At 36.7% G+C, this 12,840-nt stretch overlaps 1 protein-coding gene across 1 annotated transcript in view; it reads left to right on the forward strand.

Annotated features, from left to right (window-relative positions):
- The window catches only part of LOC124369659 (ectopic P granules protein 5 homolog), a 335,562-nt gene that overhangs the window by 178,445 nt on the left and 144,277 nt on the right, over nt 1-12,840 (forward strand). Inside the window, exon 20 of the mRNA XM_046827710.1 lies at nt 4,257-4,496. Coding sequence (XP_046683666.1) covers nt 4,257-4,496 — 240 coding nt within the window. The remainder of the gene's footprint in view (nt 1-4,256; nt 4,497-12,840) is intronic.

The raw sequence follows: 12,840 nt of genomic DNA on the forward strand, positions 1-12,840 counted from the left end.
AAACTGTTTCCACAAAACGTAATTGGCTGTAGTTGTTATGCCATAATAACCAATTCTTCTATATTACCTATAAACTGTGTTAAGTGGCAAACAGTTAGATAAAAAGAGATCCTCAAGTGATATAACCAGTGGCATTAGAGAAGAACTTCCATGCCATAATCAGGGTGTTATTTGAGTAATGTATTGAGTATACTGGTGAATAATATAAACAATATGCTTGATTTACATATTGTTGCCAGCTGCGATATACTGTAACACATGGTCAAATTGATGTAAAACATAAAACTTCAGTCAGTGAAGCTTAATATACTAAGCTAATAGCTAATTGATCTGTGATTTTATCTATAAAAATAAAAATAATATGTTGGTTGGTACGAAGGGCTTGACCCATATGGCTATTTTTATTTTAAAATTCTCGCAATAGTCTAATTTAATCGTTTTATGGAAAATTCGTAAAGATTTCAGAGTTTCAAATGAAACAGGAAATACCAAGCATGTCGAGAGATAAAAGTGTACTGTGCTATAAAATTCAATTTAATGAACTAAACTGTTAATATATGCACGTAACGTGGCCATAATTCTTGGACATTGTGGCACGAAATACTTAAATTAGCGGAAGGAATAAAAAAGATAAAAGTAAAGCGAAAACAATGAGCGCATGGCCGTTGAAATATAATCGAGAGGGGGCTAAGTCAGGACATGGACACGGTCAAGACACTGAATAAAATGATCCCCCCTATTTTAAAGGGGTGCTCATTTATGGCTTGAACATGGCAACTGTGCTATGTCCAGGGGGTGCTTAATCAAAGGGGATACCGGTAGTCTGTTTATTCGGCTCTATAGTGGGTCTATTCACTGCCAATCGCACTTGTAAAAGTAACTAAGATATTTAACTGAAGTCTGACTACATGTTATAGCTAAATCTTTCATCAGTAATCACATATCAACCTTTGTTTTTAATGACTGTACATACAACAATTCCACTAATAATTATATAAGCTAAAATGACATACGAGGTGGAACATATAGTCTCCTGTTAACAAAATATTTATTGGAATTTGTTACAAGTGGGAGTGGGTTCAATGTTTTACTATCTGTATACCCTGAGTGCTGTTTTATTATTAAAACCTTTAGAAGTGATTCCATAATTGTTATTGATTTGAAAGCTTATCACTCGTATATATTTAATTTTTGTGTGAAAAGAGAAAGATTTGCTTTCTGATGTGTAAAATTAAGAACAATTTTGAAAATGAATCTTGAGCCGTGTTATGAAGCCAAGAGACTGCAAAGTCAAGTTGGGGTTATAGACGGTTTGTTTTAGTCTAGCTGCCTAAAGCCTTGTTCTCACAATACGAGTGGATTAGAGAATTAGCTGCTTATTTAGTGTCACCATGAGATAAAGCAGAAGTAGATTATTAGAAAAACTACATAAAATATCAAACTTATCTATATTTAACTCCTCAGCATTTCACAAAACAAAACAGTACATTGAACTCTTTACTAGCACAACAAATGGTACTAAACTAAACACCTTTACTGCACCGTGTCCTCCTACTTTATCGTCAGAAGTAAGCCTATGGCAGTGTTCTTGATAAGCAAAGGACCTGTAAAGTTAAGTCTATGTGGGTGTTAAAGTATGTTGCTGGTACTGAATGAATCCAGATTGCAGAATGATTCTCTAGATACGAGTGTGGTCCTCTGACTTTTTGTTTATATTACCGTGATGTTTGGAAGTCAATGATCCAGACCAAAATTTCTCTGGTACCTCTTTTGATATTTTTCCACTCTTTGACAAAAGATTTGGATCCGGTGAAGTTAAGTCCATGTTTATCATGATGTCACTGAAGTGGGAGTAGAAGTACTGTGATTTTTATCACTGACATCAGAAGTGGCAGACGTTTCTCTCATAATTCCCTTGATACTTTTCCTCTCTCTGAAGAAATATGCTGTCTTTACAAGGAATGATGATTTTTCAGAGAAAAGTAAGACATTTCTCCCAATTCTGGTATGGTATGAAAAATGGGAAAGTAGAAATCTCCCTACATCGCATTGGATGGTTTTAACAACAAATGTTTAAGAAACAACAAATACATCATTTCAGTTCCTAAATCTGTAACTATACCACCAAAGCGCCCACATTATATTGAGTTTTCATACCTTTCTTGTCATTATTACAACTGTCTAGGTCCTTCCAGGTCATGTAACTAAATACAAAAACCAGCCTTCAAAAGCGGAAGAACAAAAATATAACAGAGTGTCCTCAGTTGAATTCCCCTCCCCAAACGCCAAACCAACCCAAACTGGTTTTTACAAAAGAAATTTATTTGAGTTCAGAAATTTTATAGTCTTATTTTCATTATCTTCAAATATTTTAGAAAATACAGAAAGAAGTGAAATCAGACGATAGTCATTTAAATCAGAGTTATTTTCTTTTTTTATGTAATGGAATCACTAAAGCCACCTTGAGAGCATTTGTAAAATAACCTGTTCCAAAATTTAACATTTATTAAGTGAGATATTACTGGTGATATAAAACTCTATATTATTTTAACTACATATGTTGAAATTCCATCTAATCCAGGAGATTTGTTGTCAGAAAACTTATTAATAACACACTGAACTTCCTCACGACGACTTAAATAACAGAAAAAGTTTTATTTTCAATTTGAGAAGGAAATATCTCATTAAACCTACATAAATCACTTCCATCTAAAGTCTCTGTCTCAGGCATAATCACATTAACAACACTAACAAAAAAATCATTAAATTCTGCCGCAATGTCATAATCCCCAGTTACTAAAACATCACTATCAGACTTTGAGTAGTTACCAGAAATTTCACTCCTTTTACGTTGAATACCTATGTAGAATACTAATAGAATACCTAGAATACTATTAATAGTTTTCCATTACTGTTTCGTACCTCTCATATTCTGCTAGAAAAAGTTATAGTAGGAGTTAGTTTTTTGTTCCTGCATATCCGTTTTTAATTTCAAACTAAAGTTATGAAGAAATGTTTGAAGTTTTAAATCATTGGGCTTTTTTTTGTCTGGTGTAGAGAAAATACCAAAATTTTTGTTTTTTACACAGTGTAACGGTCATCCAAGGTTTCAATATTTTAATTTTTGTACACCATATGTCTGGAAAAGTTAACAAATCCAATGATATTTTCAAAATGTCTATAAAATAATTAAATCCAGTGCTGAGATATCTCTTATCATACACCGAAGACCAGTCTGTATCTTGCAAAATATTCAAAAGTTGCCAGAAGTTAATTTTGGAAAAATGCTCACTATCCACACTACTGTTATTCTGATGGGATTTAGATGTAAAGATTTCACATACTACTGCATCATGATCACTCCTATAAGATTCACAAACTTTATCACTATAAAGTTATCTCTCGTTCTACAAAACAAGTGATTTAAACAACTATTGCCTTTGGTTGGAGAACCAATCAACTGCTTAAAGCCATTACTCATCATGATTGTTAAATAATTATCCACCTGGTGTGACTGCTTAAGCAAACACAATTTTATCTCATCAACAATGAGTAAATTACGCTCAGAATAATTAATTGAAAATGAATTTAAATCATCGTGTCGGCTCTAGATCGACAGTGACATTGAGCGCATGATTGAATGTTGACAGCTGTAGGCTTAGCTGTGTACTGTTCGTTCACATAAACAATCATATCACCCGACCTATAGCTGTCATTGCTGTTTGTATATTGGTTGTAGCCTACAATATCATACATATTTAACTCGCTACTATAAACCCATATTTCTTGTTAAATAGGTTTCTTCTACATGTTTCTTGCTGCATACTTATAATCTTCGTGTTAATTAAGAAACTGCAGCTCTGTTTAGTTGATGATTTTATCCCATAAGTCTGTTTGAGTAGAGAAGTACAGTGAATGCTGCCAATTGTTTGTATAATGGCTTCCTTAATTTTGTTTAAAATACATCACCTTATCATTTCTATATGTAAGCCTGAGTTACAGATTTATTAGTAGGGATTTGGGTTTCTGGTGAAGATTGTATCAGTGTATTTATGGAACTTAGCTAAAGTAAACACTTAGCTCCAACTAATATGCAGAATCCCGTGGGTTTTGTTTCGAGAGTGCTAAAGAAACTGAAATATCTGTTATTCCTACCATTTTGTTTTAAAAATCCTGTATTCAACATAAACAATTTTAACTTAAGAGTTGCCATATATTTTTCTGACAGAAACCTGATTAAACATTTCTGTTTAAAGACGCTGATATCAACGACGCAGGCCAACTCCCGACTTTCATCCTTCTTTAGCTGGATATCAGGAAACGCCATAGTGTCTCTCGTGCCCCAAGGCGGCTCCTGTCCTCACGCACCGTGGTTCGCTTACTTTGCTCTCCATGTGGAAGAACTACACACTCAAGGCACCAATGGACTGTGGCGTGAGGTGATCAAGGAGTTGACTCTCACGAACGGGAAACCCTCGGTGGATAATGCACTCAAGGTACATGCCCTCTGCAATATAGACTGCCCTTGTAGAAACTTGATTTTATTTACACCTAATGCAAAATGTAATATAAATTTTGTTTGTTTCATTGGTGACATAAAACATCTATCGTCCTCAAAGTTATAGTCTGAATCCCAGTATCATACAAGAAAGGAAAAGTGTATAGTAATGTCTATCCAGTAAGGGAAACAGTTTTTAAGTTGGTTTTCTCTTGAACTTAAGTTAAATTATATAGTTATTTACATCCTTAATACATTTTTATAATATGTAATCCATCACAGTACATTTAACATGTTAGTGGTAAGGGATTGGATAAAAACTTTTTAGCACTGAGGATGAGAGTTTCTTCGGTCTTTGTTTATCTTCACACTAAATCATGATTTACACCAGCAGTCAATCTCCTATTTTATTACATGCTGATAAAATATTTTGGCCTCACTGCGATGAACCATATTTATTCAACACATTATACCGAAATTACCAATAATAAACATCCCTTATACAGACAGGTGACCTGTATATTTTACATGGTATTTTCAGCATCAAATGATCAAAAATATGTATAAAAGAAAATAAGCTGTATTGGTGACTGTTTGGTCACATTGGTAGTTGATTGGTTAAGTTTCAGTCAATTGTGGTGCAACTCCACCCCTTAACCCTCTCCTGCTCGCAAGGCATGAATCGGCACGGCCACCACATAGCCACTGCAGCTTAAACGGCACAGATCGGCACGCACTGCTTTATCTACTAGAGCCGATAAGTGCTGCTCTCGAGTAGCAATATGTTGTACTACTATGGGTTGTTTGCTATCAGGAGACCATTCACTTTATTTTTACAGTAGATTTATTCCATTATTTTGCTATTTGTATAAGTTGTGCGGAAACAATGGCGGGTTGTAGTCGTACACTTCGTGACAGTGAAATCGATCTTGTTATCAGTAGTGATTGCGACGATTCAAGTGAGTGTAGTGATGTACCAGAGCCTTTTGAAATGGTTGGTGGCATTGAGAATGTAGTTCGGAGTGATCACAGTGGCAGTGACGGCGAGCCAGACAATGACCTTCACCAAGCAACTGCGCAACAAACAAGCCCGCGCCACCGGCGCCCAGCTGTCCGTGTGCCCCCTCCCTGGTCTCGTACAGTCAACTTCATTGAACCAATATATAGTAAAATAATTAATATATATAATTATAGTTAATTACAATGACAGAACGTGTGTAAGTTGAGGCGCCGCGTATTTTTATCGAGCGCGACCAGCAGAGCGAATTAATTGAGGTTAGAAGCACCGTTAGCGCCTGGAAACAATGCGAGCGGGAGAGGGTTAAATTTGCCTGTGTAAGCGGATGTATATTTTTCACAGTTTTGGTTTAATATATGTTAACTGAAGATGGCTCTGCAAAGCGTGGCTGGAACATTTCAAGATTGTAATTGTGTTTTCAGTGTTTCAATGCAGTATAAAACTGAAAACTGAAATGCTAGTCATTTGTATCTTAAAAAATATGCAATTGACAAATCTCTTTGCAACACTGAGAGGCTGATGCTGTGTGCTGGATAACTAAAATCACTTCCATGTCTGGAATTTTGGTTTGTATCTTAAAAAATATGCAATTGACAAATCTCTTTGCAACACTGAGAGGCTGATGCTGTGTGCTGGATAACTAAAATCACTTCCATGTCTGGAATTTTGGTTTGTATCTTAAAAAATATGCAATTGACAAATCTATTTGCAACACTGAGAGGCTGATGCTGTGTTCTGGAAAACTAAAATCACTTCCATGTCTGGAGTTTTGGTTTGTATCTTAAAAAATATGTAATTGACAAATCTCTATTCAACACTGAGAGGCTGATGCTGTGTGCTGGATAACTAAAATCACTTCTATGTCTGGAGTTTTGGTTTGTATCTTAAAAAATATGCAATTGACAAATCTCTTTTGTGACGATTTGTATGGGTTTTGTGGAAGCAACGTGTCGTTGTGCAGGACTAGGCTTGTAGCCACCTGCACGATGAAGGCCGTGGAGCGACCATAATCCTAATTTCACAATATCCTCCTGCCAGCTTTGATAAGTATTAGTTATAATTCAAGGACGAATCATGTAAAAGTAAATCGTAAGACAATTTATTAACCGCCAAAGATAAATTACACATACCGACACCAACCCCACGCTGACCTCCCATCACGACAAAACCCGCCCCGACATACTAACAATTTAGAATTTACTACCACCCTATAATTTTCCGGCACCTAACCCCCCCCCCCCGCGATTATTAAATCAATCCATAGTGTAACACACAATACTTAAACAAATAATAAAACTAAGACTTGCGACAGGTTATATTTCCGTCACCGCCACTCGCCGATCAGACGTCCTCACTCTTCCGTCACTCAATCTAGACTCCTCGTTATCAGACCACCGGTCCCCCATCCGCACGCGGCTTATCAGAAAGACCGGTTCTAACCGTTGATTCGGCGGTCTGATATATGTGGTGGGCAGTCACCACAATCTTCCCCCCTAAAGGAAAAAAAATGGAGAGGAAGTCGGAAGGAAGAAATAAAAATTTCAATTTGGAATATCCAAAAATTTTGGGTGCTCCCCACCAATCGAAGAGCGGGTGACGACAGGAGGACCAATTACGTATTGATAATAGTGATGGAACATAATAAAAACAAAATCCAACTGTTGGTCTACCCTTGTACTAGTCACCCTTCAAGTAATGACCGAATAGGCGATCTATTTGTCGAATAGGCACCTACCGTTAATATTTTGTATATATTCTAAAACAACGGGAAAATGTCACACACCCACCCCCCGAACAGGAAAGAGTTCGATACAATCAGAAAGTTGTTATGTGATGTGTAGTGTATGTGAGGGATTAGGATTGAATTCTGGTCTTCCTGAAAATAAAATTGCATGTGGATTCCGTGCGGAGAGAGTGGTTTACGCGCCTGGTTTTTGGCGACCTTATAGGTTGTCTTTGTTCTGCTTGCAGTCGATGTGCGTATACAGTCCTGTGGGTTTTAGCGATACTTCTAGTGAAGATAGTGTCTTCTTCCAGAGATGAGAGTTTTTTGAGATCATGTGTTTTTGCGCTTACACTGTGGGTACGTCTCTTCTTTAGATGTTGCCGTTCTTGATGCGATGACTTCATTTGCAATTGACAACACTGTTTCTTCACATGGTATGTATAGCTTTCAGTTATCCAATGGCCATTGTCAGGGTGGAGAGTTTGGTAAGGATTAATTTATATAGAAAGTGCTCGGAATACACATGTGCGCATTTACAAATATTCATATATTCTTAAATTAGGAATTAATTGGATTATGATAGGATTTTGACGTGTCGTGTGGCGAAGTATTGTAGTATTTATTAGTAATGAGGTAGTATATTTTAAATTAGTGTGTGACATTGCCCATGTTCCCGCAAAGCTAAGGTGCGTAATATACGGGGAAAAATTTTGGGGATGGTCGTCCGGCTGGATCATAACTTGCTTATGCGATATCCAAAAATATTTCCGTTATATAAAAAAAAATAGATCCACTTTACGATTAAAGGTCGGATACACGAATATATAAATAAGCACACAAATAACAAAGGTATCCCTAACAAGGAAACATACATTAAGGTATAATAGTGAAATGACAAGGAAAGGTATTTTTAAATATTCCCATTTACAATCAACACCTAACTCATATATTCGCTTGCACAAAATTCACGTAGAATGTAGACGGTGTATATATATCTAGCAATAAATAACATTTAATTATTTAGAAAAACATAGATATTGCAACTTAATGTTCGTTTGATCACATTAAATTTGCAAAATTCACACACAACACACATACGAGCAGCATACGATGCTACGAGTAATAACGATCATTGTATTTCATACGATTAATGCATTAATCATGTTTATATTCGTAACTCGTCTGAATAGTTTAAGACAGGATAAACCTATCTGTTCAACATAACTAAATCAAATCCTAAACACAACATATATTACAACATAAATTACACAAAATAGCACAAAATTATTTTTAGTTTTTGTACAATATGACTCCTACAGATTTCCCTACATTTTAGTAAGACGTTAGTTGTTAGTAAAAGTAAAGGATAGAATAGAGATGTGTAGATTTTCTTCTTGTCTGATTGTGTATATCTATGGAGAAGAAAAAATTAATTTGACCATGTGATCAACATGTTCAAAAGAATCTATGCATTTCCTGGTTGGTAAGCAATCCGGTAAAAGGATGCGCACTAAAAATATAATAAAAAAATGCATCTTTACCACAGATTATTTTACCCAAAAGCTACGTAAAATTGCAATATAGAAAGAATTTATGAAAAAAATTACAATATACAAAGAACCCACCAACCGAGGAAACTCAGACTTCATCTCCATAGTGTGTTCAAAGTGTATATTTAGATATTCCACCAACGATCAACCACAGACCACTGTAGGGAAGCCCTCATAGAAAACTCCCTTAGACTCAGCAGCCGTGCAAGCAGCCGCTAACAGAGGACCCAAAATGTAATCATGTGTAAGAAGAATGTTAGAGTGTGAAAGAAGAGGAAAAGAAACATTAAACTAATATCACCTAGGGAGAATTGTGTAGGAATATGGTCGCTTACCACGGACTTAATATTTAGGCATGAAAAACTTCTTTAATTGAGATACATGAGCCTTTCTTATAAGCTTCCCATTTGTAGGATTGACGAGTCTAGCTGTGACAGGTGATGTAAAGCATTCCACCACACAAGGTTTGGACCACAGGGGGAGCAGTTTACTGTTGATGTTCTCAGCAGCTTTACTAATTGGATTATTTTCGAAACATAACCCAGTCACCCTGTGAGATGTGGGTAGTTGTCCTACCAGCGTTGTATAAGCGTTCCCTAATTGACCTAGCTTTTTTTTTTAAGTTTGAGAGTGCATTGTCCCAGCGCTGTTGCATTGTTTGTAGCGGTTCTTGCGCCAGTAATGAATCGAGATTCCATGCCAATTCGAGTGGATGCTGTATTTCCCGGCCTAGAAATACGCTAGCTGGAGTTGCTTTAGTGCTTTCATGTGATGCTGAGTTAAAAGCTACCTGCAGCCAGTGAATGTTCTCATCCCAAGTCTTGTGGTTATGTCCGTGAAAAATTCGTAGTGCCACCTTAAGATTTTTATTAACCCGCTCAGCATGACTAGGATTCGGGTAGTAAGCAGAAGTGTAAATATGTTGGATACCGTAAGTCATACACATGTCTGCCATATGTCTAGATTTAAACTGGGATACGTTATCTGAAACTAAAAATTTTGGGAACCCAAAAAGAGAAAAAACGTTTTTAGACAAAATATCCACCGTAGTTTTTGCTGTAGCATTTCTAGCTGGTAACAGAATAACAAACTTGGAGAACGCATCAACTACCGTCAACAGATATTGGTTGCCTTTGTTTGATCTAGGAAGTTCACCAATGTGATCTATGAATATCTTTTCAAAAGGTCTTGTAACTACTTCCGATGCAAGTTTACCCACTCTAGAGTTTTGAGCCTGCTTGGAACGTTGACAAATTTGACATGATCTTACTCGGTCTGCTATTATTGTATCAAGTTTTTGGGCCCAAAATATTTTAAGAATACGCTTTTGTGTCTTTTTAATGCCCAAGTGAGCTGCAGTTGGGGACTCATGATAATATTTAATAACCATATCGATGAGTTTGTAAGGTAATACCACTCTAGGTGTATGTCTGTCCGATATTTTGTACATCAACACTCCCTGACTAAGTTGATAGTTAGTGGGCCTATTACTCGGCTTTATAATCTTTAAGAGATCGGGATCTTCACGTTGATGAGTACCAATATCTTTAAACATTTCTGGGAATCCTGCCAAGAGTGCCACTTGTGGTAAGGTAGATGGCCTTTCCGATGAATTATTTGCGTGCACTTCAGTTGGTTCACTGTTTTCGAACAGGCGCGATAAACAATCAGCAACTACATTATCCGATCCTTTGATATGTTGTACTTGAAATTTAAACGAATTTATAAATGTAATCCAGCGAGAAATTTTTCCAACTTGACGTGGGTGGTTTAAAAGCCAGGATAATGCCGAACAATCCGTCTGCAAAAGGAATTCCCTATGTTCAAGATACTGTTGGAATTTGGAAAAGGCAAAGACAACAGCCAGGCATTCAAGTTGAAGAGTGTCATAATTTTGCTCATGCTTGTTTAGTGGTCGCGAAGCAAATGCCACTGGCATCAAGTTGCCATTATATTCTTGGCTGAGTGAAGCACCTAAGGCGGAGGTTGATGCATCGGTTTGTAAAACAAAAGGTCGATTAAAATCCGGCATTTTCAAAACTGCATTTGATGTCAAGGCTGTTTTTAAAGTTTCGAATGCGGATTGTTGTTCAAGCCCCCAGGTAAATTTTACGCCTTTCTTCTTTAGACTATTAAGTGGTTGCGCTATTTTTGCAAATGATTTAATGAATTTAGAATAAAAGGCTGTCATACCCAAGAATCTATTTAGCTGTTTCAAGTTTTTAGGAGCGGGGAACTCAACTATTGGCTTGTACCTATCCGTGTGAATCGTCATGGTATGATTGGCAAATGTGTGACCTAAAAATTGGATGTGATTTGCTGCCAGGGTCATTTTATCTGGATTGATGGTTAATCCTGCCTGCTTTAGCCGATTTATGACTTCTCGGAGATGGCACAAGTGCTGATCAAAAGTACCGTTTGTGTATATGCACAAATCATCGAAAAAATTGAACACACTTGTATTTTATATCTCCAAAAATTTGATAAATTAAACGTGTTAGGACATGAGAGCCGGTTGCAAGACCGAAAGGCAGAAAATTGTACTCAAATTGCCCGAAAGGTAGAACAAAAGCTGTATATTTCTTTGAGTTCTCTTGCAAAGGGACCTGTAAATATGCCTGATTTAAATCCACCAAACTAAAGAAAGTAGCTTGCCCTAAGTGTTGGAAAGCAGATTCTATAGTTGGCATGGGAGTTGCCTCAAGATCTATTAATGAGTTAAGCTGTCTATAGTTAATTACCATGCGCGTTTTTCCGCCTTTCTTTGGTACTAAAAATGCTGGCGACGCATAGGGAGACATTGATGGTCTAATCACTCCGTTGGCCAATAAATGATCAACATGTTCCTTGATTGCCTCCATTTTAGGTGGAGCAAACTGATAGGGCTTATTTCTAACGATTGTATCAGAATTTAATTTGATTTGATATTCGACCAAATTTGTACGGCATAATTTAGTAGTAATTGTTCCTGGAAATTCATTTACTAGTCTTAACAGTTGGTCCGCTTGATCAGATGAGAGGTTTTCCCCTAACTTAATTGGACATATTGTTGTACTTGGTAATTCAGCTGATTGAGCGAGATACATGACCGAAGGAGTGCCATATGGAAAAGTTAATGTTTTATTTGCCATATTAATGATCACCCTAGTTTTAGTTAGAAAGTCACAGCCCAGAATAATTGGCATTGGTAATTCTGAGGCGACAAGAAAAGGAAAATCCCAAGACAAGTTTGAAATTTTGAAGTGTAATATAACCTTTAAATTAAATATTATATTTTGTCCCGAGGCTGAAATGGCTGACTCATGTATGGTTGAAACAGATTTTATCACCCTTGGTATATTCTTTAAATTCTGAAAACAGGCATTCGATATAATGGAGAATGAAGAACCCGAATCTACCAAAGAATTAATGATTAACTTGCGAAAAGTCAAAGGAACTGTACAAAACTGAACTCCCGGGAAAGAAGGAGCTTGAGCCGACTTGGTGAAAGGTGTCTTCACTGCTGGCTTGATTTTATCAAAACGGGCGGTTAAAGTTAGAAGAGGGGAGTCTCCGCCCATTAGAACCCTCTTTTGTAGTTTAAAAATCCACGTTGAGATTGATTTCTGGAGAATTGATGATGTAGTTGATTCCTATTGTTTGTATTCATATTTTGAAAAGGAGGTCTATGTTGAGTAAATTGTCCCGATTGACTGCGGCGGTTATGAAAACTATTTTGCTGATCTTGTATGGGATATCGATTATAAGTTACATTGCCTCTCCCTATTTGTCTATAAGATTGGTTTAGTTGACGTCCACCATGGACCTGTGGTCCAGTTTGTTGATAATACTCCGGTGAATTTAAATCTTGTGTGAACCGGTTTTCCGTATTTTGAATTACTTGTAATCGGGGGGCTAAGCTCAACAATTCAGAAATGGTGGCTGGAGCCGGAAAACCCGCTAATCGAGCTCTGGTTTGAGGGTTAATTCCTGTAATGACAATTTCAAGCATCTCCTGGGGTGAAATAGCCGGTATAAGCAATTCTGCTAACGGTCTGATATCATTGAT

The sequence above is a fragment of the Homalodisca vitripennis genome, chromosome X, assembly GCF_021130785.1.
Source record: "Homalodisca vitripennis isolate AUS2020 chromosome X, UT_GWSS_2.1, whole genome shotgun sequence".
Classification (NCBI taxonomy): Eukaryota; Metazoa; Arthropoda; class Insecta; order Hemiptera; family Cicadellidae; genus Homalodisca; species Homalodisca vitripennis.